Source organism: Acanthochromis polyacanthus, chromosome 22, assembly GCF_021347895.1.
Source record: "Acanthochromis polyacanthus isolate Apoly-LR-REF ecotype Palm Island chromosome 22, KAUST_Apoly_ChrSc, whole genome shotgun sequence".
Taxonomy (NCBI): domain Eukaryota; kingdom Metazoa; phylum Chordata; class Actinopteri; family Pomacentridae; genus Acanthochromis; species Acanthochromis polyacanthus.
In genome coordinates this window covers 23,805,323-23,832,717 of record NC_067134.1, presented here as the reverse complement: position 1 = coordinate 23,832,717, position 27,395 = coordinate 23,805,323, and the positions used below count along the sequence as shown (strand labels likewise).

At 40.3% G+C, this 27,395-nt stretch overlaps 1 protein-coding gene and 1 long non-coding RNA gene across 4 annotated transcripts in view; both read right to left on the bottom strand.

Annotated features, from left to right (window-relative positions):
* Positions 1-15,279: 15,279 nt before the first annotated feature.
* The window catches only part of LOC127531934 (uncharacterized), a 99,389-nt gene continuing 87,273 nt past the window's right edge, over positions 15,280-27,395 (bottom strand). For both annotated transcript variants that reach the window (XR_007939149.1, XR_007939150.1), the window contains exon 2: positions 15,280-15,852. This is a non-coding gene — a long non-coding RNA (uncharacterized LOC127531934). The remainder of the gene's footprint in view (positions 15,853-27,395) is intronic.
* LOC110951320 (male-specific lethal 3 homolog) lies at positions 16,217-26,693 on the bottom strand. 2 transcript variants are annotated; one of them, XM_051942392.1, is made up of 14 exons: positions 26,471-26,693; positions 25,060-25,142; positions 24,794-24,889; positions 24,380-24,474; positions 24,197-24,294; positions 23,774-23,902; positions 22,464-22,621; positions 22,131-22,289; positions 21,773-22,014; positions 21,542-21,631; positions 20,889-20,998; positions 20,423-20,525; positions 20,248-20,332; positions 16,217-17,679 (listed from the first exon to the last, which is right to left on the bottom strand). In XM_051942392.1, the coding sequence occupies exons 1-14, from the start codon at positions 26,567-26,569 to the stop codon at positions 17,580-17,582; spliced, it is 1,647 nt and encodes a 548-aa protein (XP_051798352.1). In that variant the 5' UTR covers positions 26,570-26,693; the 3' UTR covers positions 16,217-17,579. The 2 variants fall into 2 exon arrangements, with proteins under 2 accessions (XP_051798352.1, XP_022049992.1); XM_022194300.2 differs by having other exon boundaries at positions 20,423-20,522; positions 26,471-26,691.

The following is a 27,395-nucleotide window of genomic DNA, read 5'->3' as shown; positions in this document are numbered from 1 at the left end:
CCGGGGCATCTGGGCCAGCAGGGATAAAGTCCATTCACACACACATGCATGGACACCAGCACACACACACACACACATGCACAAAGTGTCATGCAGCATGAGATCGCAAGGGACAATGTTGGGAAAACCTCCCCCACACGGCTTCATCAGCAAGATGACAAGATGTGTGCCACACAGTATGTTCGGCGCGCACATTTCCTCCTCTCCAACTCTTCCACACAGAGCGGCTGGATCAATGCATGAACAGATGTGCGCCAACTTCACAGCTGCCACTAAGTGCAGCCTTCAGCAGCTGGACTTACACTGTACATGTGTGTCTATATATATCTATGTGTGTGTGGATCTCAGACATCAAGATTCCTGATGCTAGTCTTCAACCCTGGATATGTGTGTGACTTAGAGTAGAATGTATATACGTGCACATGTGTGTGAAAATCACTGGTTGTGATGTATTTCTTGCTAGTCAGAGCAGACAGAGGTCAGCCGTGCCTGTGGGCCTCCAGCAGCCATCGTGAGATTAACTCAACAATGATGTATACAATAACAGAAGGACACAACATAATAGTGCGCTTGTCCTTGCTGACTCACTGGAGGAGAAAAATAAGGATCGGTGACGATAAAATCTGATTTTGTAGAGTGAGAGGGAACATTTATTAACACACCATCACATAAACTACGTTTGCCGCTCCCTTTTCTGTCAGAAAATACATGAAATTACCTAAAGACAACATAAAATCAACTCTGTCTGGTGTGTGTGTGGGTGCAGGCTTTGGTGATATAACACAGGGGAGAGAAGGGAGGCTCCTTGCTCTTAATCTTCACTCCCTCTGCATCCATATGTGGACAAATAAGAATTCAAGGGCAAAGCTTGCCCAGACTCTAAAACATTCATGAGCTGAAAAGTAATTTTAAAAAGGACCTGAAAACAGGGGCATGGCCAGGGTTAGGGTTAGTCACATTTAAGATTATTCAGACAGTGTTGGATGCGATATTTCTGTTTTAAATTTGATAAATACACTGGCTTTTATTCTGAAATTGAGCAGCAAAAACACAATAGCAAATCAAAAAAACAATACTATATTTTAGCATAGCATGTCTAATTAAGTTTTTGTCCATCATTTAGGCTAAATTTTACATCCATGTCTGTCCGGTCTTAACTTTTGACCTTTTGGATATAAAATGTGACTTTCATCATTTTACGCATTTCTGCATTTGTTTGAAATTTAGTCACCAGCAGCATATGAACTGCTGAAAAATCTTTGATCACTAAAGTACAATCAGATTATTTTAAGTACAGGTTTGTGTCAAATATGATGAAATTCCCTGAAAATGTCCCTGATATATCACATTCATTTAACCTTACAGTGACCTTTGACCATCAAAAACAAATTACAAATCTTGTTTATCTGTGAATCCAAGTGATTATTTGTGCAAAATTTAAAGAATTTTCTTCAAGGCGTGGAAGAGATATAGAATTAACAACCCCTGTGGCCATGGCTATCGATAGGGCGTAGGCAATGAAATACTAGAGTTGAAGAGAATAAACACTATGTATAAGTGATACAAGTAATGAAAAAAAAAATGCAGCGGACATGATAGCATCTTTAGGTCACCACTTTGCACGGACACAGGCACATTGTTCTCTAACTTTGCATAGTAGAAGTTAACTTGTGGTTAGAAAATGCTTTTGAAGTATATTTTTGACGTAAGTTACCAAAACCTGTTGAGCAGCTTTCATCAGATTTGACAGATGATTCCAGATACGCAATTTCTATGTTGCAAAAACCATTAAAATCCCAGTTATGGTTCTCTCCATATTCATTTAGATCCATCTTGTAAGACTGAAATAACTGCTAAGAGGCGTTACCAAATGGCTGCCAAGTGGCGAAACTTCCTCCTGATGGACTTTGATTATACTCCTTTGCAGACATGCACATGCACAGCTGCAGAAATCATGGAGTTGTTGTTATTAGACTACTTTACAGTCCACCTGGAGGACTCCATTCCATGCATGTATAATAAACTGGCGTCAAATTCGCATTCGCCATATGGACACACATTTTTGGCTGCATGTGGACTCTCGCGGACTTGGCAGATGACAAAATTTCTGTCACACAGACACATTAAATACAACACTGAGCCTAAAGCAGGAACACCAACAGAAAATTGAGCTGTCACATCGAGTACAAATGCAGAAGGATCATGTTCACAAAGGCGAGGTCTAATTGCAGAAGGCAGAAGGTTTTTCTATAGAGAAAGCAACTGGAACATAAAGGCTTCACAAAAAAGTCTTCAGCTTCTACAAAACATGTTGAGCTACAGATGAAGTGTGTTTTCTCCATGAAAAACAAGGATTCAGAAATCAGCCAGTAGAGGTAGAACACAATTTGTCATCAGAAACCTTCAGCAGTCTTCAGGTTTGATTGTTTTTTTCAGTGAAGAACTGTATGCTTTCTACTGTCAGGATCAATTGTGAGTTTCAAAATGTCCGAGTGATGTTAGGGAATAAAAGGAGGGTGGAAAAGACAACTTCTAGCGTTCAGGGGGAAGGGACGGACACGGCAGGAAACACTGTTAAGCCAGTTGCAGGGGTTGTTAGCCTAATGCAATAAATCATCTTTGATAGCCAAAGTGATATATGGCACCCACATTCTCCAACACTCAACTTTATAACAAAGCTGCCTTGCGAGAAGTGCTGCCTGCCTGATTATCCTGCAGATTTACGACTGCATGCTCTGATGTCCTCTACATTCACCCTTCGTGGGTGAGTACATCACTGTTTTGACAGCTGAATTTGGCTTTCGTACACTGCAGCATCGGTTTCGTTGTATTACAGAATGCAAATGAATGTTCCACAGTCTCACAATGATATAATTTACTATGGAAGGAAAATGACAGTGATTTAAGTTTTCTTTTGAGAACATGATACAACAGTTTTGGCAGGTAATGATGAATGATTGGTGTGTATAATATCCCATAATCTAACAAGTCACATTATGATAAGAAATGATGCTATCCCTTTACATTCCAGTTCAGTGAACTCCATTTGCTCCCCTTTGGGATGCCACCTGGTACTGACTCTCAGCCAAGGCTATCTATAGCCATGTCTACAGGGACGTGACCACTGATTTGGACATGGTCGTGACCCCTGTGTGTCTAATTTTATGTGCAGCGTGGTAAAAAATTAAGGTTAGACAAAAATATCAGCTAACACAGTGGATCATATTGATGGGAAATATCAGATATCAGCCAGCGAGCATTTTCACTCCAGATATGGATACCAAACAGCCTGAAAAGCTGCATATAAATTCTACTAACTTCACATTTTTTTGCACTAATTTAGTCATGTGTCTTTGCAGATTTTCACCCAGCATGCCTCAGGGGTTTGGATTTCGAATTAAAGTACGACTAAGGTTACTATGACAGTTAATGTTAGGGAGAAGGGCACGTGAGCATGTAGGGAGCAAACATGGGATTAAGGGATGAGAATAAGCCACTAAATGCCCTAAAAACAAAGACATACAGGTGTGTATGTGTATGTTTGTGTGCATGTTATGCTGGGAATGACTCTTGGCCAAATGACTGGACCTCAGTCGTGTCCATCTGGAGGCTTTGTGGACTTTATGTAACCAGGTCTGTTTACCGAGAAAAGCAAGAAAAAGAGTCTCCTAAGTACAGGCAATTTAGTTGTATCTAATCCACTTACTGCCATGAGCTGTGTTTTATGTAATGTTATGTGAATTCATGGGGGGAGAAGATGATGGGAAGAATAAACGGACGCAGGCGAGATGGAGGGATATAAAGAACGTCAGAATATGGGAAGATAAAATGAAGGAACAGAGGGGTGAATACAGGGAGGGAGGAGGATATTGGTGATGACTCAGTATGCAAAATCCATGATGACCGATTTCATTTCAAGGTCAATGGACGAATAATTGGAAAAATACAATATGCCATCCCAATTCAGAACAAAAAGTAATAGCCTGCCATCAAATCTTATCATCTCATTCACATCTCCTGCAGAGCGTCTCATCTAGTGGATTTGCTGCAACACACAGCCCACTCCCAGGTGGCATATGTCCGAACGGTTTCATTTAAAGGTCCCATTTGGTGAAAATCCATTTTTATTGTGTTTCGTGGACGTTATAAACTTGGAGCAGTAAAGCAAAAGCTGTTTCAAGCTGTCAATCACAGACGCAGGGAGTTTTCTTCCTGAAAGGAGAAGGACAGCAGCAACAAAGCTGCAGTTAAAGAAGATTTAGACCATTTAGAGCAGACCAGGAGTTATGCAATAATAATGAAATGAGCCATCTTTCAAGTATTATGAGCAAAAAAATTTAAGAACACATTCTGGGTACATGCAAGACTTTCAATAATTTGTCAAAAACGGGCACAATGTGGGACCTTTAATTGCAACTTTTCCAATTAGACACAATGCACAATGAACAGATACAGATGCCAGTTTACATAGGTTGAAATCAATTTCTCCTACAAAAATGTGCAATTTCATATGCCACATGTCTGGTTTAATGAATCTTTTTAGTATTATTCTACCGTAACTACACATCCAAATGTTTCATCCTGCCAGGCCTCAACTCTCAAGCTTTCAAATTCACTACACATCCAGCTATGCTCACAAATTCAACTGATGGTCCAACATTATACTTTGATCAAAGGTCAAAATTTCGAAATCAAGTGCTACATATCAGACAGCACTGGAGTGAGTGCTACATCCTGGCACTGCGATCAAGGGTTCAGAGAGTACACCTCTGGTCAGATAGCGGCAGGGTGCAGTAAAATTCTGACATTAATTTCAAACCATCCCTCTAACCAATTCATAACTGCAGTACACTGGCCTATTACTTGTTTCCTACATATTTTCTCTGTACTGTGGCTGGACTCATTCAGCCTGACAAGTCCCATATTTGAGCCGCCAATGGAAACAAAATGTGATCTTAATGCATCAATACAAGCCGTGACCTCCTAAAGGCAGGGGATATGCCCACTCGGACCATTTCCACATTGAACCTGCAGCGTGAGCCAAATCTGATTTTAAAGCGTCAATACCTGACATATAATATTATCTTGTGTGACTGGATCATGAAAGGCACGCTACTGTTACTGGGTAACCATGTTACTGTGCAATCATAGTGACAGTGTAACCGTAGCCTCATTTAAAATGGAGCCATCTGCCCCAAAGGACTGTCACATAATTCTAATCAGGTTAAAAAAAAAATTAAAAAAAACCTTTAAAAGCTCAGTTTCCATTCCTGTTGACATGTGCTGCCTCTGCAATAATGGCCATTTTATTGTAGTAAAACATTGGAAATATCGCCAAGCCCTATTACCCTAAATTAAGTCTAAAAAAGGACTAAAACTTAGTATCATCAGCATATTGAACCATTTCAACCTACTAATTTAAATGTAATTGGTAAGAACAGACTCAGAGCTGACCAGCATGCACTTGCCCATATTCATAATTTCTGAACTATATTAACTGGTGGTACCATCACATAAGAAGCGTAGAAGTACATATGTGCTATGCAAACTGATTTTGTCAGCTATCTATTTCAACAAAATGCAGCCACAGCAACAACATCTCTGTCACTGTGCCAATTAGTTTGCAGCCAACATCGACTAAACAGTCAGGAAACATTAAATAAGTGATGCCGAGCATTCCCCATTGGCTTGGGTTCAAAGATGTGAGAATGTGGGGGTATTCAACAGATCATATGTTCCTTCAGGCATCAAAAATAATGGGTTAATCCCGGAATGCTAATTTGTAGTGGTGTTGTCTTTATGAAATTAACACCAGCATTGTCCAACCAATGAGAATTTTTTTAGTGAAGGGCACTTCCAACAACCAATCTAAGGAAAACAGAGATTACAGCCTCATTGGATGACAATTGCCTGAGGGTTTATTACCTTTTTGACACCATTCACATAGAACGTAATCAAATGATCTATTGTTGATAGAAAAACATTGATTAGTGCGGCTTTAAGTTCAAGTAGTGGTTTGTAAGTTTGGTCTCAAGAACACATAGTTTAAAAGGGACAAACAACGTGCAATCGTAATTAAGGACAGACAGATAACTTTCTCAACCCACTACTAAGAGAGTCTACTGGCTCAATGGTAAGTTTTCATGCCTCAAATGAAACATCACTAAGAATGTGACAAGGAATGTGTGTGTGTATATGTGAGTTTAAGCATCCACCGTCCTACTGTAGGGCACAGCCACACACTAAATCCTGACTTTAAATCCTCCCAAATGTCCTGTCAAAACCACAGAGCTTGAAAGGAGTCGAAAATGCAGTTAGTACAGTAAGATAAGTGGGTGGGCTCCAATCAGAGTGTCTCCACCCAACTGTGAAAATGTCTGTCTGCCACACACTGTGCTTGCCTCGAGAGATAGCGAAAACTTTCTCTGAAATTCGCCAGGAGACCGAACCATTTAAAGCTTCCGCTCGGATGAAATGAGGCGCAAAGTGCAGTGAAACATGGAAGCAAACTGTGATATTTCATTATCTGTGCTGTGCCATAAGTATGTAAACTGGAAGTATTTCAATAAAGAATCTCAAAGGCGTGAATGAATCAAACGGCTGAGATACAACACAACAAATGTATTGAATAAAAGAAGGCGGAAATACAAGAAAGCTGTACTAACCTGCACTTTCACTCTATTACTCCATAGAAATCCCTCATTATTAATAATATATGGACACGCATGATGAAATGAAGGTAAAAACTGTATGGTGTCTTACCTCATGGCTCAGTGTGCCATCCCGATGCTTCTCTCTGCCCGACTAATCCTCAGGCTGCCACCAGCAGAGAGTGAAAGTCCAACAACAACAACAAAAGAGAATAATAACCACAACTGCAGCAAAATTGCTTTATGTTTGGGTCATGACAGATGAAAGGAGAAAAAAAACGATGCCAGAAGCTGCGGAGCAGTTGGGATGCAAGGAAGTTGAGCAGAAAAAGCAAGAAAAGAGAAGATCTGATGAGGGTTTGGAGAAAGCCGCGAATCAGGGGCAGAGGGTCCGAAAGTGCGCTGATGGGGTCAGGTAACTCAACAGCGAGCAGAAAAATCGCTCAATCTCTTTATGTGCGTTCTTTCTTTCTTAACATCTCTGTGGCTCTCTCCCTCTGTGGTGTGATTATCATCAGGCTGCCTCTCCTTTTTTCCCCCCTCACTCTCCCTTCACTCTCTCTCTCTATCACAACATCTGGGGATTTTTCTAGCTTGCTTTGTTCAGAGAACTGCTGCATATTCACGGCAGAAACATGACAAAAACAGGCATTTATGTTTACATACGCTAATTATGTTGTTATTTTACATGATTATTCTCATATGAGCGAGCCCATCCTCTTTCCAAATGGTACAATCATTGCTAAGCTTCCCCTAAATGCACGAGCCGCTGGGGTTTAAGTGCACTGACCGCTTTGACCCTTTTAGACTTTAAATACAGCACAAGAACATTAACCGTTTCAGTTCACACTGCTGGGAGAAACAGGCAGAGATCAAGAGGAAAGAACAGGGAGTGTTAAAGACGCCCGAAGGAGGATGATTAGAGAAGGGTCACTGCCAGCTTTTGTGTAAATCTGTGTGGCCGTCAGGCACATTCTAACTTTTAAAATGTCATTATCATTAAAAAAGAAAAAAAAAAACAGTTAGCTCAGTGCGAGCAAAGTGTCTGTTCTACAGAAACTGAAGAAGGAGAGGTGATTTTCTTCTTTAATGGAGACCGAGGTGAGAAGATACTCTCATGTCTGTCTTTTTTGGAGCCAAGAGGTGATTCACAGTCCATGATCAAGGCTCGTGGATAAATGTTCCTGCTCCATTGATATTTTAAAGTAATACATATTTTCAATGGCATTTGTTTGCTCTTAGAGGATTTCATATTTTAGTATTTTATATTTCTTGTATAATGGCAGTTGATCTTACAAATTGGTGCCCTGAATGTCTTGCTTTTAAATGTTTTTTATTTATTGATTGTACAAGTTTCACTCTGCTTTCTGTCTTGGCCTCTCTTGTTTATAGGTACAGAACTTTGGCCAGCTCAGGTTGTTTTGAAATGTGCTTTATAAATGAACTTGATTTAATTACACAGCTAGCACGCCTCTTTTCAAAGTTAAAACTAGACTCTCAGAGCATGTTCAGCACCAAGGGCAATGTCCTAGATGGCAATTTTCAAGAAAGTGATCAGATCTGCACCAAAACTTATTGGATTTGTCATTTTGCTAAGTTCCACTTCATCACCGAGTTTCATGAAATTCAGGAGGAGATCTTTTGGCTAATCTTGCTAAAACACAAACAAACGGTACAAAAATATACCTCCATGGAAAAAAGGTTTTGCAATACAAAAAGCGTAACAGCAGTTCCATCTCATAAACAGTTTATCTGTTCACTCACTTCAATGATACAACCAAACCTCAAACAAAACCACCATCTCCACTGTACTGAGTCATCAGAGGAGAGTGGTCTGACGGCACCCCATTACCATTCAGCTACAGATGGCTGAAACACACTGGCTTGTTCACATGTCTTTAAAGCCATAACAGTCATCTTGGATGGCACCAAGCTCAGGATTCAGCAACAACAGTGCTGCTACAAAGCAGTGTTGGCAGGGGATGTTGGATTGTTAGTACATTTACACACAAGGAGGCAAGCACTGTCCTTAAAACGGCAATTCCGCAGACAGGGAAAATGCCACAAGAAACAGTAAAAGGCAAAAAATACAAACACAATTCAAAAATAACATGCCACAAGTGAAGCCTGTCAATACTTTCCTTGTAGCAGAGCTTAGCTAACTACATAAAAATGTATTAAAGATTTATTAGAGAGACCAGAGTGAAGCTGAATGGGTCAGTACATGGGTGAAGTTAATGTCACTGGTGCGTGCTGGTCTATAACTCCGAATCAAAAGTCACCATTTTCAGCAATAAGGTTACTAGCATAGAGACCTCAAATATGCAATGAATGGCAGCCTTAAAGCCACAGTTTACACTCAGTGTGTCAGACTAGGCTTCTGTAAGCAGAGAAATTGATCCAGATATAGCTTGCAAAAATAAAAAAAAAGAGAAATGAAACATAAAAAAATGCTGTGATTTGTTTTTGTTTGTGGAATGATTGAACAAACGTAAATTAGTGAATTGGATAGCAGCTACAAATTTCGAGAGTCTCACCTTCACGCTAAGCTAATCACTGTTGGATCTTGCTTTATATTTAACAAATGAGAATGGCGTTGATCTTTTTACTTAACTTGAGTCCAAAAAGCAGATACTTTCCAGGAGGCTGATTTTTTAGGTCAGACAGATCAACAAAACACAAGATAAAGCAGAGAAAGTGCATTGCAAAATGTTGTCGCTGTCAGTACGACATTCCATGTATTTATTCAGTCACTGTGAAACTGGTGAAAAATGTGAACAAGTCAGCCTGACATTTTCCTTTCCCTTTCAGCGATACTATTTGAAAAATGCAACTGACAAATGCATTGAAAAAGAGCAAAAATGCATTCACATTCCACGGCTGGCTCTGAAATATTCCTCAGCCTGAGTTTAATCAGTCCTCATGTAAAGATACGGAGCACTCCACGGGGAGGTAGAGGTGATTTAAAGACACGATGAGAGTGTCAGCCAGCAAGTGTGTTCAGACTTTTGTCTATGTGGAAGGGTAATTATATATATCAGGGCATGGCAGAGGAGATGCAGAGTGGGAAGAAAGACAGGGAATAAGGAAAGAAAGACCAAAAAGAAAGGCTTGATGAACAAGATTGCGAGTTTTTTCCACTTGCCAGCAGCTCTCGGAAGAATTCAAGGAGAAGAGGTGATTTATGGTCTCCATCTAAACTAATGCAGGGCTTGTTTTATCCACTCTCACAGTCCTGCTACTGGGAATCAGACTCCCATTACCGAAGCACTCATGATTAAAACCAGATGAAACAGATAATCATTGCCACTGTGGGCAGAACGCTAAGAACGCCAGTGATCTTTTAACCTCTTCTCTCCCTGGTGTTATTTGACCCTCGGCTTCACAGAAGAAAACAACTTTTTGTAATCATTCAGCTGATCCGACGGCTCGGACAAAACGTTAATGGAATGTCATCGCAAGTTCAAAAAGGAGACACAAGCGCATATTGATATTGGTAACCGAAATGAAAACACATTGATTAGAACTTGTATTTGTGTCAAGATGCTCATTATACAGTGTAAACTACAACGCGATACAGAAATGATACACATTCCCATAGAGAAAAAGACTCAATCCACTGATTGGATTTTGATTAAAATCACACTGAGAAGACGATTACAATTACAGGTCAGACTGGAGTGGAATATTTAAAACTGACGGCATCATGGGGGATGCCGTGTTTACTCTTGGTTTGATTGAATTTAAATCAAACACACGCAATCATGCATTTCCTCATGGGAGTCACATGACTGTGACAAAAATGGTGTTTTCAAGGACACTTTGCCATGAGCTACTATGCTCCTATCACAGTGCTTTTTAGACACACCAGCTGCACCCTGGAGACAACGATGTATGTATGTGTGTGTCAGTCAGTCAACTTTTCTCTTCCAGAGCATAACATTTAAACAATTATTTGACAGACAGCCATGAATTTGGTGCAGAAATCATCGTCCCCAGAGGATAATTGTAATGACTTTGGAGATCCCTCTGACTTTTCTTGTAAAACCACCATGAGGCTGCCTTTTTTTTTTTGAGTGGCATATCTTCACATCTGACAGACTCCCATGAAATTTTGCACAGATATTTAAAGCTATAGGCACTTTACCCCCCTTTTATTCAATTACTGAGTAAATCTCCATATTAATCTTTACCATATTTTATTTCAAGTGGTCTAACAGAAAACTAGACTTCTGCACTAAAAACTATAGTCCATAATGAGAGATTTTAACCAATTGTAATTGATTTTTCCTCAGAACAGGTGCGATAATATAAATAAAACAAGTCCACGATGAGAGGAGGATGTGGTAACATAATGTGTTAATAATTAGAGGGCTTTCACTGAGGCGAGCAGGGTTTAAATCTTGGGTGAAAAGGCAAATGAGCGTTGACTTTGAACCCATCTATCTTTGCGTGTTGGAAGCATGTGGTTGGAGGATTAGAACAGAGCAAAGAGACAACCGAGCTGCAGGAAAAAGGCTGCATGTTTTTAAATTCCGCCGTTCTTTTCTTCCTTTCCCAGATTTCTGCCTACTGCAGCTTTAAGGTAAAAAGAGCAAATTATTGGCAAGCATGCTAAAATAATATACTGACATCAGCTTGTTAAAATGCTGTTAGCATACTGATATTTAACTCAAAGCACCGCCATGCCCGAGAACAGCTTTATAGATTTTCTACAGAAGCTGCAGTCTCTTTTAACACAGAATAAATTCATCTTTCTGTCATGTTTCATATATAAAATATGCAAATCTATATGTGCAAGATTAATTTTGCACTACTTCATGTGTACGTCTTTAACTGATTATACAAAATGATTAAAAAAATAATATACCAATCTGGTCAAATCCACATTTCACACCAGTAGATTGCACATCAAAGTGTTTCTGTCACTTATTCCCATCCGGTCCCCTGATGAATTCTGCTGTACTTACTCATCACTTCCAAGAAAAGACGTCTCTCTCCACGCAACTTCCCTCTTTCGCACTTTAGAAGAAACCACGACTGACTTCTTTACTTGCGTGTCCTCGAAGGGTTTACAGCTGCTGGGAGCTGTTGTCACAGGAGTGGAGACTTGGTCAGAGCTGACAGATGTGAGGTCAGTGCTGAGGTCAAATGATGTCCAAGAAGAGTCAGAAGAGGTCGACGGACTGGTGTCCAGTCTCTCCTCTTGAAAACCATGCCCTAGGTCCATGGTGCATGGGTGAAAGTGAGACAGGAGAAAAAAATGGCGAATGACATGTATTCGTTCAAGAATGTCTTGATAAGACATAAGCTTGGAGTGAATGACAAGAGAAAAGAGAAGCAGGAAACACTTAAAGATAAATGGATGTGGAAGACAGATGCCTGTGCACTTCTATTGGCCAAAAGCTTCTCACCCTCTTCTCCTCAGTCTCAGTTAAGTACTGGAGAGAGTGAGGAGATACAAAAGACCAATCAAAGGGAACATTAGACAATAGAGATGGCGATATGGATGAGAAAAGCAGGAAAAGAAAACCTCTCAGGGACTCAAGAAGAAATGAGACATGGAGATGGGGGAGTGGGATTCAAACACAGGAGCCCACTGCTGCTGCTGCTGCTGCTGCTGCTGATGGAAGAGCTGAACACAAACAAAAGAAGAGACGCTTTCAGGTGAAAGGTGCAGGCAGCAGCACTTATGAGGTGATAGCTCACATCTCATTACATCCCATTTTTCTGTCCGACAATTGAATCATGTGGTAAGTTGATAGAGACAGCGCAGGACGGGAAATCGATTCGAGATGCATGGAGAGCCTTGAACTGGTGGCTTCTGTGGCTACATGATAGCGGTAGGCGAGAGAGTGCTGTCTTGGGTTGCACTGATAAGCGGTTCATTACAAGAAGTCTGACCCAGTCCAAATACAATTAAGGTTCACCACTGAAACCCATTAGAATCCTCACACAGGGAGGCCAGCTTAGCCAGTCTCCCATAGGTACACACTGGGAGTGAGCTAAGAGCATCGCTCTGCAGACAAGAATCTGTGTTTCAGTGTAAAAGAGGCGACTTAGCACTCCTCCTTTTTACATTAACCACAAGTTCCTCTTTGTAATTACTTTTTCATGCTACTCATCTGTTAACTGCACCACGAATAAGGCTGACAATTCAGACCTGTCATATTGGACAGGACATCTCCTGTCTTGTAGCATCTCTATCTCCTTCCAAAAAATCTATTTTTATTGAGTTTCGGATGTCTTAAGCACTTGAAGGTATAAAATAAAAGCTGCCACTCTTCTGGCAGCCCCCAACTAGCTGGACTCCTAGCTTTACAAGCCAGGAAGATTTTTATCCAGTTTCCATGCATGAACTTGGTCACCAATAGTTATTGAGCTAAACATTTACAAAATCCTGCCCCGTCACTTTATGCCACTTCCAGGTGAGCCTTTTAGAATCAGCATTAGCTTCACAACCTGCCAGTTTTATTTACTTGCTAGGGCTGCTTCTGCTATCTTGAAAATGTCTCAACCACGAGCAAGGCAGACAAAATGTTCTGCTGTTACACAAAGAGTCTTAAAGCACTCCCAGCATCTGAGGAACTGAAGATGAAGTTTTCATTCATGAAGCTAGTACGCTGTGAGGCTGATGTGGCTAACAGTAGCTTTAATCATATGCTCAAAGGTCAGAGCACTGCAGAAACTGCAATCTTTAAGAAGATTTATGGATGGTGAAAAGTGTAAGACCGATTTGAAACAAAGAAGCAAGGAAAGTTTACTTCTCTCTTGCTAAACTATATCCAGCTCAGCAGTACATAACGTCATGCATGGAGAAACTTCTATCCCGGTGAAATCCAAAGCTCAAAATTACAAGAAGCAAGGCAAGGACATTCAAATTGTTGATACACAAATAAAATTCACCCAATGCAGAGGTTTAATTCTTGTGATGTCTGTGAGCCTTTTTTTAATCAGTCATTCATTGAATGTTTTCTAATGTTCTCATTTATTTGCTAGTTTAATGGATTGTCTGTGAAGGACAAAAACAGCCTAAATGGCATTATGAAAATTTGCTCCAAGATAATTAGAGTCCAGCAAAGAGGTTTGTGTTCCCGTTGGGAGACGCAAGCAGCCCAGAAGGCAAAAATGAATTATAAGCTAATATGAGCACGTTTTCTCCAGCGAATTCTCAGGTCGGGGGTTATAATATGTCCTTTGGGAGAACACACACCTCTACTCCAAGTTCCACATTCCCTGCCATCAGGGTATTAACGCTGATAGTAGTCATTTTGAATTCCTGTTCTATTCTTCTGAAGACAGGCATTTATTTATTTACATTAATTATCATTTAGATTAGCTATAACACATGAACATGCCACCACTTTGCCTGTAAGCTTTGAAGACGTGCAGATTGACTGTGGAAGCTGCAAATAAAATTGCTCTTCTTGAGATCAAGAAAGTGGTCTCAATGTTACAGTAGTGTCTCTTCAGCTACATAATTACCACTTATCATTAACATGAACACAAATGTAAACATATCAGATATCAGGGAGTTAAGTACTGGAAGAAAATTAATGAGCTTTTGACAGCAGTTTCCACTTGGCGTCCAGCCCTAAAGCCTTCACATACACTAAACTTATAGACTCAAACTGTAAAGTGGATGCAGAGAATTTATTCTCTGAGAATGTACCGAGCTTCTTTCAGCAACAAAGTGGGTTTCTAAAATTGCACAATGCAGCTTAGGGTCAACAGATATGAAGATTTTTCTGATTCCTTTAAATTTTTTAAACCAAATCCTGATAAAAGCTTAATGAATTTCAACAAAGTTTGGTGTTGGAGTTTGTGTTGCTCAACAAGATTTTCACTTTTAGTGCAAATACATCAGTTCTGCATTCCCTTGCTTATTCATGATCAGTATCAGGATTGCATATGTTGAGCCCTTGCTGCAACAGTTACACTCACAAATAGAATCCTTGCGTTTCTAAAACAGGAATTTGTCAAGCACTCTTGTTCAAACACTTCAGCTTACTTTGCATGAACTTGCGTCATCCAACCATGTCTGCAAGCAAACATGTTTTACTCGTCGCAGGATGAGAAACCTCATGCGTCTCACTTCTGCTGCTGCAGGAAGGACCTGTAGGATGGAACCTCTGGTGACTTCTAACTTTGTAACTCCACTAAATATCAAGTGTGATAATATTTCTGCCCACCATGTTATCCAAGCGATCTCAACATATTTGTGTTTCAGTGCCAGTTCCAAAAGTACCTGACTTTGGAACTATTCCAAAAACATATCAACAAGTCCAGCAAGCCTCATCCATATTCAGCAGACAAGCGTACACTGATTCCATCTAAATTTCAAGTGCTCACCAGAGGAGCATCACTCATCAGTAACAGATATCCCCTGCCACTCCGGCTTTTATTCTGCCACTTATTTTATCACCTTTCATTGAATAGTGTCAAATCCCATATAAATGAGCACCGCAAAATGCACCAAGGATGGCTTTTAAATAGCTGAAAGACTTGTGTTGACAAAGAAAGCAGATTTAAACTGTCAAGCTAAGGGAACAAGACTTTCAGGACCAATGTTTTAATCAGCTATAGTCTGGTGACATGCAAGGTCAAGGTAGACGACAGAATTCTCTCGTCTGTGTTTAACTTTTAATAGAGTACTCAATTCAAGTCCATTTGTACGCTCTGAGCCAATTCGTCTTATAGCGAGCAGCACAAAGGAAGGGTACAGCAAAAGACGTAAGATAGTAAGCCACATTTAAGGAAGCGCATATGGGTTAATATATAAGTGAGGAACTTTTGAAGTCCATGGGATATATCTTGCATGCATTTTTATTAAAAGGAAATACAGATTTTTATGTTCAGTATGATTGTGTATTTAGAAATTCTATAAGTATTTATTATGGTAGCAATCACCTATTAATAAAAAATTAAAGGGTATCACTAAAATATCAACTAAATAACCATCCCAATTTAATAACAACCACCTTCTAATGAGCTAAAGTGCAACAAAAAGAGCGTATTCAAATTTTTATTTTTTTTTTTATTAAGTTGACAGAATCAGGAGAGATATTCATTTTTTTGGCATCATATCAAATTTCATATGGAAAATAACTAGTTGTGTCTGTGCCCAAGAAGTCACTTTCAACTAATTTCCCCATAACAAAAACACCTCTCCAGGAAGTGCGTTAATTCCAGATCACATGACCTGCTCCACATGATGTCATTTCCTCCTGCAGAAAAGACTGGAAAAACTCCAAGGCTTTCCAAGTTATTTAATATAAAGTAGTGTATGAGTCCAGTGCCATCAGGTTTACTACAATATGATTATAAATATCTTTCAATTTATATTTCACTCAATTGTATATATAAAATTTAGAAGAAGCTTTCTCTAAAAATGCCATGCGCTGTTTGGTTATAGGCAGCCATGTGGATTTTAGGCCTGAAAACAGCAAAAATGTCAACAATGATACATAAAGTCCTGCAATTATATACTGACCCATGTACAGAAGTGGATGAGGCAGACAGTCATGGTGCCTTCTGTATACGTTTAAAAAAAAAAATACTACAAGCATTAGAAAAATCTTTATTTAAACTATGAACAGGGCTGAAAGGAAACAGGAAATGTTGACACAAAATAAAAAAAGTCAAGCAAAACACACAGAATCAACAAGGATATAAGAGCGAAAATAAAGTTTGAGGTATCCAAAAGATCCAGTGGAGTGCAGAGAAAAATAAATAACATACTGATGGTCAGATGTTTTGTATTTACTCACATATTTAACAATACCATGAGCGACCAGATTGATTGGTTTTGGAGTTGAAAAATGTACAATTCAAAGCATTAATATCTCGAATAACAATGCTAATGAAATCCACTGATATGGTGTAAATCACACAAACGTATGCTAAATTTGTTTTAAACTTTCTGGTACTCAATGAACGGAACTGGTAGAAAACAACAGTGCAACATAAACAAGTGCAGAATACCTTGTGTTTTTTGAAGGATGCATTGCAGAGATATACTTATCCTTTCTGCTAGAAGGTGGGAGAAACTGACAGTCAAATAAAAAGCAGACAGACATTTATCAGACATGCACAGGACAACACTGAAAGCGAGACAAGACATAAGAAAATATCCCACCAGAGGGTTTCATTCTAGACAAAATTAGGAGGAGAAACAACATTCCTCAATGAAAGTTCGTCAGTAAAGTCAGTAAATTTCTCAGCAAAAGCGGCGAAACATCTCCAGGACAGGAAGCAAGTCCTACTGCAGCTTTGGCACAATCCAGAAGATCATTGAATGGGAAGCACTTTCAAGAAGTCACTATTTAGAGGAGGGGGACGCTTCCAAGAAGGTAAACCTGCATTCAATGCCCTCAGGAGTATACAAAATGAGTTTATTAAGCAGGCAGAAGAGGCACACAGAGCTTTTTATCTGTGTCCTCTCACCTTATAATCCAAAACTGCAGCTCTAAAGAGCAAAGTCAGAGAAAGGGGGGCTTTGTTTTCAGTGTTGCAAAGCCATTTTATTCATGGGACTGAACTTTCCAGGCTTAACCTGTCTTAAAAAGCAAAGGCCAGGTAATTTAAAAGAAACAATGGTGATGAGGGTTAGTGAACACACAGCACTCTACATGCTTTGGAGCAGGACACCAAAGCAAAGCAGCACAAAGTCGCCTCGCATGCAGGACGGAGCCACAGACAGAGCACGGGGTGAGCAGTTAGTGGGATGAAGACTGAAGCTTCCACAAGGCAACAGCGAGAAACAGAAGAAAAGGCGTTCCAGGGAAACAACAGAGCTGAACTCCAGAGAAAGCCGCTTTTTATTCCGCTGAACACGAGTCCAGGCAGGTCAGCGTCGACAAGCTGGAGGGGAAGGTCAGTGGACAGACAAGCAAAAAGGGGAAGGAAACAAAGTGGCCAGCGTCTCCTTCAGTAAACTGGCCTCGGCTGTTTCATGCTGTAGTGGGCCTCTGATGCCGACACATATGCAGACTCTGGAAAAAAATCTTCGTGGAACTCGGCCAGAAACCTGAGAGGGAGGGATGGGGAAAATGGAAGTAGAAGAAAGGGAAATGTTGTGAGATATTCAGACTCAGACACCATTCGCGAGTCGTCTGTTCACATTAAATTTTCAAAACAGCCTGCTTGTCAGACGACAAACGGCACAGACACGATAAGCCTACATGAAGCAAAAAAGCAATAACAGGAAAGCATCTCCGATGTCACGTCCCAGTTTACGTCAACTTCTGGTTTTCCTAGATATCCCTGGCTCATTCCACATAAATCCCAGACCCCTTGCCCTCTGCCTGGGATATACATTTCAGAGACAAAGCCCCCTCAGCCATCCCTGTACCACCAGCGGACAACCAATGGCCAGAACACGAGAATGACCGACCAACAGTCGGAGAGGGAAAGAGTGTAAAATCCCCCCCTCCTCCCATCTAATCAGTAGCGGGGAAAACTAATCCGGAATCTTCTTAGTATCCGCTACTCGGCCAAATCCTCTAAATCTTGCCATCTCATCTTAGCTCCACCGGCCTTCCTAATCTCAATGCAAACAAATTATCCTCATCAGAGGAAAACTTAAGAACCCTTTGACAACGAATAATAAACAAGACAACCCTAATGGGACAATACAGGGAAAGAGCCCCACAAAAGAGAATAAAAGACAAGCAAGAGTTTGTTTTTGACTTAAGGGAAGTGTACTCAAGCCTAAATTTTCATTATAAATGCAGAGACAAATGCTAAACAGTAATAAATGTGTTTCAGTAGATATTTGTTAATCAAGACATATATTTTTGCTCTCTTTGGTGCCAGAAATTCAGCCTTGTACTAATCTTTATTGCCGTTAGATGAGCAATAACACAAGGCAAGCCGCTTTAGGCATACACATTGTAAATCAGCGTAACGTGTGCGTACACATGTGCACACACCCACACTTAATCATAATCATTCTTGCGGAGAAAGGGGAGAGTGAGAGATCAACTGTGGCCAAATCCCAGAATGCACTGCACTTCAGTCTCTGCGACATCAATCAGTTTTTGCCCGCTCGGCGCAATCTGCCACGAGGCTGATTTCAGAGTTTTAAAAAAAAAGAAAAAAAGTCTTTCCCAAAAGACAGCAGTGTTTTAGTTTGTGGCCGGTGTCCAGCCAAGTCTCCAACACGGTGAGCATTAATTAGATACTGAGAAAACATGGCAGTGCTGGAGCTTTTTCGTATTGAATGCAATCAGTCCTGTCGGAACAACTTATTGCTCACAGCGGAGTAGATTGAAACAGCAGAAGTAATTTACTTTTAAGCACTTCGGTCTTTGCAACTTAGTTATTGTCTGTACCATTCTGAAGAATAATGTTCTATGAAAAGAGATGCACTCGTGATTTGTAGTCCAGTGCCATTGAAGTGAATTAAAAGACCTTCGGAATGTGTTTACCTTAATACTGATGATGCCGCATGAGCTGCTTTGCCAGAAGAACTGCTAGTGGTCGAGGCATTTCATTTACAGTGCTGTGATCACGTGCTGACAATGCTGTTTGTGTCATGGGACAGAAAAGAAATCAGGAGAAGATGACGCATCGCATTCTGAGCTGACAAGAATCCCAGCTCTTGTTATTTTGGATGGCTACCTCAGGTCTTCTGTGGCACAGAGTACTGAACGCCACTTTCTGTATTTATACACATTTTTCAGTTGGAACAGAGGTAGTGTTGGCGCTCGGGCTCCAGTTTGTTACTGTGCCCACTCCATGCTGAGTTCAGCTGTTGCTCCACAGCACTGCTTGCTGGCAGAAGGCAGTACTGTGAACGTTTGATTAGAGAATGAGAGGACCTAAATCCCTCAGGTTTGGGACCGGCTGAACTGAAGATCGCTAGGGAGGATTTAAAGATTAGACTCCCGCGCTTGTGTAACGCCCACTCATCTCCCTCCCTCCAACACATGCTCTTTCTCGCTCCATCTCTCCCTCCATGTTCTCATTTACTTACTCCTCCTTTCCTTTTTGTTTTGGTGTTTTTGGGTTATTTTAGCGTAGAAATAGCTTCCTGACGATCACATTTTTAGCCACATTATGGCATCTATTGACAGCTACCATGTATCCCATAGCTTCCAGGTTTTTCTCCCTCTTTCCTTGTAAAATTAAAACTTCTTGCAGCTCAACGCTGGCAGTTGCCATCAGGTTTTCATGCTTAGCTGGGTCAGACTTTGGTTAATGAACTGTGCTGGTTATTAGCAAGGTGCTTTTTCAGCCAAAGTACTTTCTATTTCCATGACCTGATAATTCAGTGCAGCACTGCATCATTTTAATGATTTATTTTATGTTATTAAACGTTATTTCCACACAGTTTTTATCCACCTGACGGAAAAAATCCATTTTTAAAGCAGTGGGTGAGATTTCAATTTAATGCCTGAATGTTTTTGTGAGGAAACTAAAGGCCTTCAGGCCTGAGTGACTCAAAGATTGGTACTCTCCCATCTGCACACCATGAAATCAGGGCTTTGTCTCATTAATCTCTCAATTATAATGCTTCTGCTTTACCTTGAGGACCAATTCTTTAGCATGAAAGTAAAATACTGACATTTTCCACTTGAAAACAATCAGTTACCTGAGAAAGAGCTCGAGATGTTTGATGAGGGCTCGAAGGTTCCTCTCAGGGATTTGCATTTTTCCAAGGATCTCAGGAAGCTTCACTAGAAGAAAAGCAAGACAAGACAGTGTGACAGTGGGACAAGAGCACTGTAGGGTTACGAACAGAAATCAGACTGAAATGAGAAACTAACCAAAAAGCCGTAAGAGGTGCTGTGCTCCGTACAGGTAGGAGGGTGGCGGAGGCTGGTCAGTCAGAGGATAATTATCAGGAGTCAGCTTCCAGCTCAAGACCTGCTTAACAGAGGAGAGAAAAAGGCTTTTAACAGAACCCTTTAGTTGATTTTCATTGCCCTGTGACTGAGAATCCTCCTGGGTTTACTGAAGTTGCTGTAAAAATGCCACACACCAGAGACTGAGCTGAAAGAATCAAGGACAAATGCTCTTTTTATGAATGAACAAGACAATAATCCTTTAGCAAAACATAAAATGACAATGTGAATATGCAAAAGCACACCAGAACAAACTGCATCACACGCTGCGTATGGGTCAGACAAACTCTATTACTACATGCCGTTTATGTAACTATCCTAGTGTCCTTGAGCAAGAAACTGTTTCCCCTCCAGGCAATAGCATCCTCATCACACACACTTTCATCACCTCATTAAGCTCGTTGTTTCTCCGGCTCTCCAGGCCATAGAAAGGCCCACTTCGCTCTTTACTAGGCGTCAAGGGCAACGGGGAAGAGGAGCCGCTGTGGACTGGGGTTTCTGGGTGAAAAACAAACGAAACATGAAAAAAAAAAAAAAAAAAAAACAGATGGATGATCATTTCAAAGATTAACTTTTTCTAGTGATTATTATCATATTTATATTGATTTTGCACTGCCTTTTATTGCTTGCCAACAAAACAAATAAAAATCAAGACAAAAAATAAAGTTAGAAACTGCTAACTTATTGAGCTCTTTCAAGAGGGGGAGCTTGTCAGTAGAAAAACATGGGATTAGACCACCATCTAGTGGGCAAAATTGGTCATTACACAAACAGTTGTCACTAATGTGAAAAAAAAATAATCACGACAAAAATCTTCATTAAAGTGGTCAAATATCCTCATTAAACACAGGTAAAAAAGACAATATGCCCCACTGTTGCAAATAATTTAGCGATTACAGACACAGGATAAAGAGAAGACTGATGAAATGTGATGCAAGCAGTCCAGATTTTACGAGAAAAAAGGTGCTACTGGCTTAAAACGACAAAGTCAGATTAAATGTCCAGTGACTGCAAGTATATTTTAGCAAAATTTCAGCTTACTTCTGTCAAGGTTGAGAAAGAACTTGGGCTGTGCTGTCGTGTCGACCAGGCGGCGTTTTAGCTGTGGAGATGCTGTAGCACTGCCTCCACCTGGATGTGTCATTTATAGGTCCCAAATCAAGTGTTAGAGCATGACTCACAAATACAGACCGCTAATGATCAAATATGCCTAAAAGACAACATCAAAGTCCTAAAATTATAGATATGTATATTTATATATAAACATATTACCTCCACTGCTTCCTTCTGCTGGACGGTCACCTCCAGATGTGTTCCTGGTGGAGCGTCTGAGTGACTGTGACTGGTATGAGATACAGTCCATATCAGGGTGGCGCCGGCGCTTCGGAGTGGGAGTGGGAGCTGGAGCGGTGGGTGTGGTGGTGGAGATGTCGCTCAGGGCCGGCTGGCTGTCCGTGGACTGAGGGGTAGGAGGGTTGTGCCCCAGTGGACTCGGGCTGCGCTCTCGCTGGGCGCTTTAAAAACAGAGAGAAAGAGAGAGAAAGAAGAAGAAGACTTACAGTTTAATTCTTGAGCAAAGCAGCAGGTTCTGATACAGCTCATATGACTTGATTTATCATGGAACACTTACTTGCTGGAGCACGGGGAGCCTTCATTCATTGCCAAAAAGAGCCTGGAGGAGCTGACCTTTTTGAACTGTGCTTGTTCACATGGGTAGAGGAGGATCATGGGTAAAGTGAAGTCAAATGTGATCCTCAGGCCATCAACCATCTCCTTACACAGCTCCTCACTTCAAAGGAAAACCAGATAGCATCATAAACCGTATAAGAGTAAACCACAAAAATGAAAATGAGGAGGGAAGATGACAAATTATAGACAACACACATTCATCTGCTGTATGTTTGTCGAAGCACATCTGCTTCCATTGCCTTTTTTCTTCAGTTTGAAATGCAAAAAGACTGACCTCTTCTCTGGAGGAACTGGCTGTGGGCTGCTGTTCTGTGTTGGGTTCTGCTGACGTCTGTACCTCTCGTTGGCCATGAATGCTTTGTTGATAGCAAAGTGCTTGACGTAGGACTCAAGGATGTGCACGACATTTGTTTGACAGGGAACCATCACAAGCTGGAAAAAGGTATATATCACGAAATATGTATCACAAAAGCCAGTGTAGAAACCTTTTCCCAATGTGTCCGTTTCTAATTCAGTTTTAAAGTCAAATTAAAAGCCATACCAAATGCACATCACAGATCAACTGTGGAGATTTTGCTTCCCATTTCTTTCAAAGTACAGTGAAGAAAATAAATTTTTGGACACCCTTAAAGTTTTACACAATGTCACATATTATCATAAAATATTTGTGGAAACATTTTTTGTGTGTTTCAAAAGGTGTGGCTACATTGGACAGAAACAAAAAAAACAAATACAAATGATATATATATATTTTTTTGTTTTTGGTTGACTGCTGCTGATGTCATTTGGTGGTTTTCCCTGCACAAGCGGATCAGGATGCAGTCATTTCTTGCTGAAGAAACCCTCGGATGCCCAGATCTTGGCTTGTCTTCCAAGCTGCTGGTTCATCTGCATTTCTGCAGAGTGTATTCAACTGCTGAAGGACTGCATCTGCCCTTCCTGGCTATCTGGCGGCAGCTGCACCCTTCCTGGCTGAGAATCTGTATCTTAAGGCGTGTTTCCTGCGTTAGGTTAATTGTTTTAGCCATTTTTGTCTCTGAAGAACTTTCAAATGTGCTGGCTTTATATAGACATGAAGCATGGCAACAAACATCGTGTCTTTTAATAAAAAGTACGACCTTCATTAGCGGTTCACTGGTACTGAAATGACCCAACAATAAAAATTATGTATGTATTTTTATGGAACAAATCGATTTTACTTTATGAATAGCTTTTTTAGGATTTGTTTAGTATTATGGCTGTGACTGTACGAAAAACAAATTGCACTTGAAGACCGAAGTGTGATTCATAATTATTTTTAAAAAAATTTTATATCCCTTATTAATCCCACGAGGGGAAATTCTGATTTTCGCATATCCCCCCATCTGGGGGGGGGGGGTCAGAGCGTAGGATCAGCCGCGGTACAGTGCCCCTGGAGCAATTAGGGGTTAGGTGTCTTGCTCAGGGACACCTCAACATGAGCACGACAGGCCGGGGATCGAACCGCAACCTTCCGGTCTTAATGCAATATTTCATAAATGCATGGGCCGTCCGAAAACTTATTTCCACCACTGTAGATAATTTCCAACACTATGCTGCAAGTACCTTCTTCCTCTTGTTGATGTAGAAACAGTCATCTTCCAATTTCTTCTTGAGAACATCAGGGATGCTGATGTCAACATGGACAATCTTCTCCTCATTTTCCCTTTTCACATTAATATCTGGCTCAACCCTCTGAAACAAAGAGAAGACATAGGTATATATGTCATATAGAAACTATGGGGTAGGACTTTCTAAGAACAGTTAGATTTTTTTGGAATATTTCAGGCATTTTGCAAACAGCAAAAAAACATTATCTTGCACATTCAAGGTCACAGCTTAAAACAAGTCGGCATAACAAAGGAAAGCAATGAATGTCATTTTCTATAGTACTAACTGCAGGTTTTCCAAACAACAACATCAACCGAAGGCCTACAAACATAGATTTTGGTCTTCATATGCCCTTGACATAAAATTGATCCACTTCACCATTTTGTTGATATCCTCAGAGAAGGCGCTTTCTCCACTATTTGAAGATTCAGGGTCAGAATCGTCCCCGTCGCTGCTCTCTGAAGTGGAAATCAAACCTAGAGACAGAAACATACTCAGGGCTTAATATGATTGCTCAGGGAGGCTCAGAGCAGAGGACGAAGATACAGAGAGATTTCTCACACGCGTCATCACTGTCGTCCTCCTTTGGGAGAGTCTTCAGAGAAGATTTAGTACCAGACTGACGACGACGCCTCTTCGCCCATCCCTTTCTCTTCCTGCCACCAAAAAGAAAAGAAAAAAGGAGCACACTCTAACTGTATCAGTCTTGTCTATAGTTTGAACAAAAAAACATGGAAAGGTCAAATCTAAAACTTAAAAGCAATGACATACAGTATGCTGAACTTTTACAGGTTTCATGAATGTTTGTTGACAGCATTTTTCCACTTTTATATTTCTGGCAGTTCTTTTAAACAGTCAAATCGTCAAAAGTTAACAAGCCAATAAAAATATTTTGGCCATAATGTTCCCATAGATGAGAGAGGTCACACAGTCCAACAGAAACCATCTTAAATTATGATGATCCTATCAACTTACATGCGACCTAGTGCTTTGCGAGCCAGTTTACGTTGCAATTTACGGTTTTCCTCGGTGTCCCTTAGGACATGATCCTCGGCAGCCCAACGATCCCAGCTAGACAAAATAAAAAGACATTAAAAAATAAAAACACAGCTTAACAAGTAGATGACAAGGACATTTTGCAGCTTTAAACCCTAAACTGAGCACTATCCAGGTAGGTTGGTAGATGACAGTAACTGTGTGTTTATCTGCATTTTATCAGAGGAAACAAATTCTTGTTTTACCTTCTATTCCAACCATTGAAGTGAATCAGGTACTTTGGGATTCGTTTTCCATGTTCATCTGTACCTATCAAGACATCAAGAACCTGTAAAACAAACAGACAGTAGTAAGTGGTCTTGCTATAAATCCACTCTCATCTCAGATGAAGGTAGTACTGAAATAAGCACTTTTCAGACATAGGATTCGGAACATTGTTTGCTTCATCGGTTAGTTAGTTGGTGATGAAATATGGGAAAAGTCTTCCCTAAATCACTTCACACACCTTAAAATATTGTTACTTGTGTGCAGAAAAACTAAAAGGGTGTAGGGTGTTCATTCAGACACGAAGCCAATGCGTTCAGTTGGTGTAAATTACCAAAAAGGAGCTCATGTACTGAAAAGGGCTATAATTAAATTTGACATATGCAAAAGTGAACTTGGTTCCAGTGGGAAAAAAATGTTAATTCAGTCATCAGCAGTGAGTGTCAAGCTATTGAAGTATCACGCTTACTCTACAACACGTGAAATATAGCTAATTATGGTCCTGATCATAATAAGGTATTAACTGGCCCAGCTATAAAACTAAAATGATGGTGACAGATTTGTTTGAAAGAAATGATGACTATGATCATGCAAGTAGCTGCATTTCGATGCAAAAAAAAAATAGCAGTAAATTGATACATTCCACAATACTACAGTGCAATAACTGAGCTAACACCACAACAACCATTAACACACAGTTTCACAGTTGTTCCTGCTAACTTAGCTATCCCAGGTTAGCAAAAGACAACAGCTCTCTGTTAGCGTTAGCTAACTAGCTAACAAGAGAGAATAACGATAAAAACAATAAAACAACACTCCAGTTAGGGTTCAGCATTCTTGTCTGCTCTAAAGTGGGAAATATTAATTTCTTTGCAAGCAAACAACGACACTAAAATAGCAAGCTAGCACTAAGTTTGCATTGGTTAGCTTTGTGCAGGTTAGCATGGCTGATTTCTTGGTGCGTTTGTTTGTTATCGTAGACATGTAATTGTTTTGGGAGGTAGCGACAGCGATATCAACAAAATCTTCTACAAAGGTCTTCTAAAGTTAAGCTAAATGCATTATGGATTGTTTTGGGTGAAAATCCTTATCAAGCAGCCGTCTTTGAAATAAACAAGCTGCTAATGTTACAAAACACCAAAGTTGTGTTTACTGTTTTAAAAATATCCGACCGTGACAAGCGCGCAACCAAACGCACCCGGAATCCACGCGGCAAATTCACGGAATAGCGTTTATTTTGCAGCTAACGTTACTTGTATGTGGCCTAAGTCGAGCTCCCAGTCAATCATAGCCCCACTCCTTATAGAAACAACCCCGTTTTTCCAATATAAATTATCGGTTTGTGCAAAGTAAAAGAACCGCAAGGTGACATTAGCGTGTATAAACCTTTACCTTAGCGTCATACAACACTTTAGCCTTGGTGGGGTCGGGTTCAAAGCACAGGACTCGTTCTCCTTTGTGAAATTGATATTTAATTCCCCGCGAATTCATTTGTTCATGGCGACGTGTGGGAGAGGAGGCATCGATCCGACCCTTATACACTCCTTAACCCTTTCCTTGCCGTTGCTGTGAAGGAGTCTCCCACCAAAACACACTGTGGAAAGATGGCGCTGTTGTGGGATATGTGCAACGTTCCTATGCTGCATTCAAGTGCTCCTCGGACGTTCCGCAGTTGCACACTGCGGGTCGTGTACACACAATCGAAACTGCGCATCCAGTGCATTAATCGATAGAATAGAAACCTCATTGTATCCAACGTATTTAATAAAAATCGCAACTTTAAACTCAGTATCATGTACGTATTTTTATTCAGTGAACTATCACGGTTGCAAAAATAATAGCTCAATATTTCACATTACTGGGAAGGCAGCATGAAAAGCGCACTTAAATGAGTCGAAATGGTCTTTTTCGGACACCGTATTAGTGTGTAATTTTAAAAGATGGCCAACAGATGTCAGTATAAAATTATATATTCCTGAATACCAATGAAACCTGGATTAAATCTGTGTGGGTTTCATGTATGACCACAAATATATACCACTTGAGGCTAAAATTGAATCATTAAAACCGAACACAGAGAGTTAAGTTTTCAGCGAGGGTAAAATGCAGTTTCAGAGCAATTAAATACAGTTTCAAAACACTACATTCAAGTTTATTGGAATTCAGCCTCAGTCTAATACATTCAAATTCAAACCACATGTTCCACGTTACTCAAGTAGAACAACTCAAATTCTAATATAATTGATTCTAATTCAGATTCTCGAGACATATATGAGCAAAATAGATTTTTGTATGTATCCCATTAAAATCATGCTAT

Bases quoted from the DNA above. Each gene is read 5' to 3' on its own strand.
- LOC110951320 (XM_051942392.1), bottom strand. From the start codon at position 26,569: ATGAATTCGCGGGGAATTAAATATCAATTTCACAAAGGAGAACGAGTC. The intron at 22,290-22,463 runs GTCAGTCTTTTT...TTTCCTTTGAAG, and splicing joins CCAGTTCCTCCAGAGAAGAG to TGAGGAGCTGTGTAAGGAGA. The intron at 22,015-22,130 runs GTAAGTGTTCCA...CTGTTTTTAAAG, and splicing joins GGCTCCCCGTGCTCCAGCAA to CGCCCAGCGAGAGCGCAGCC.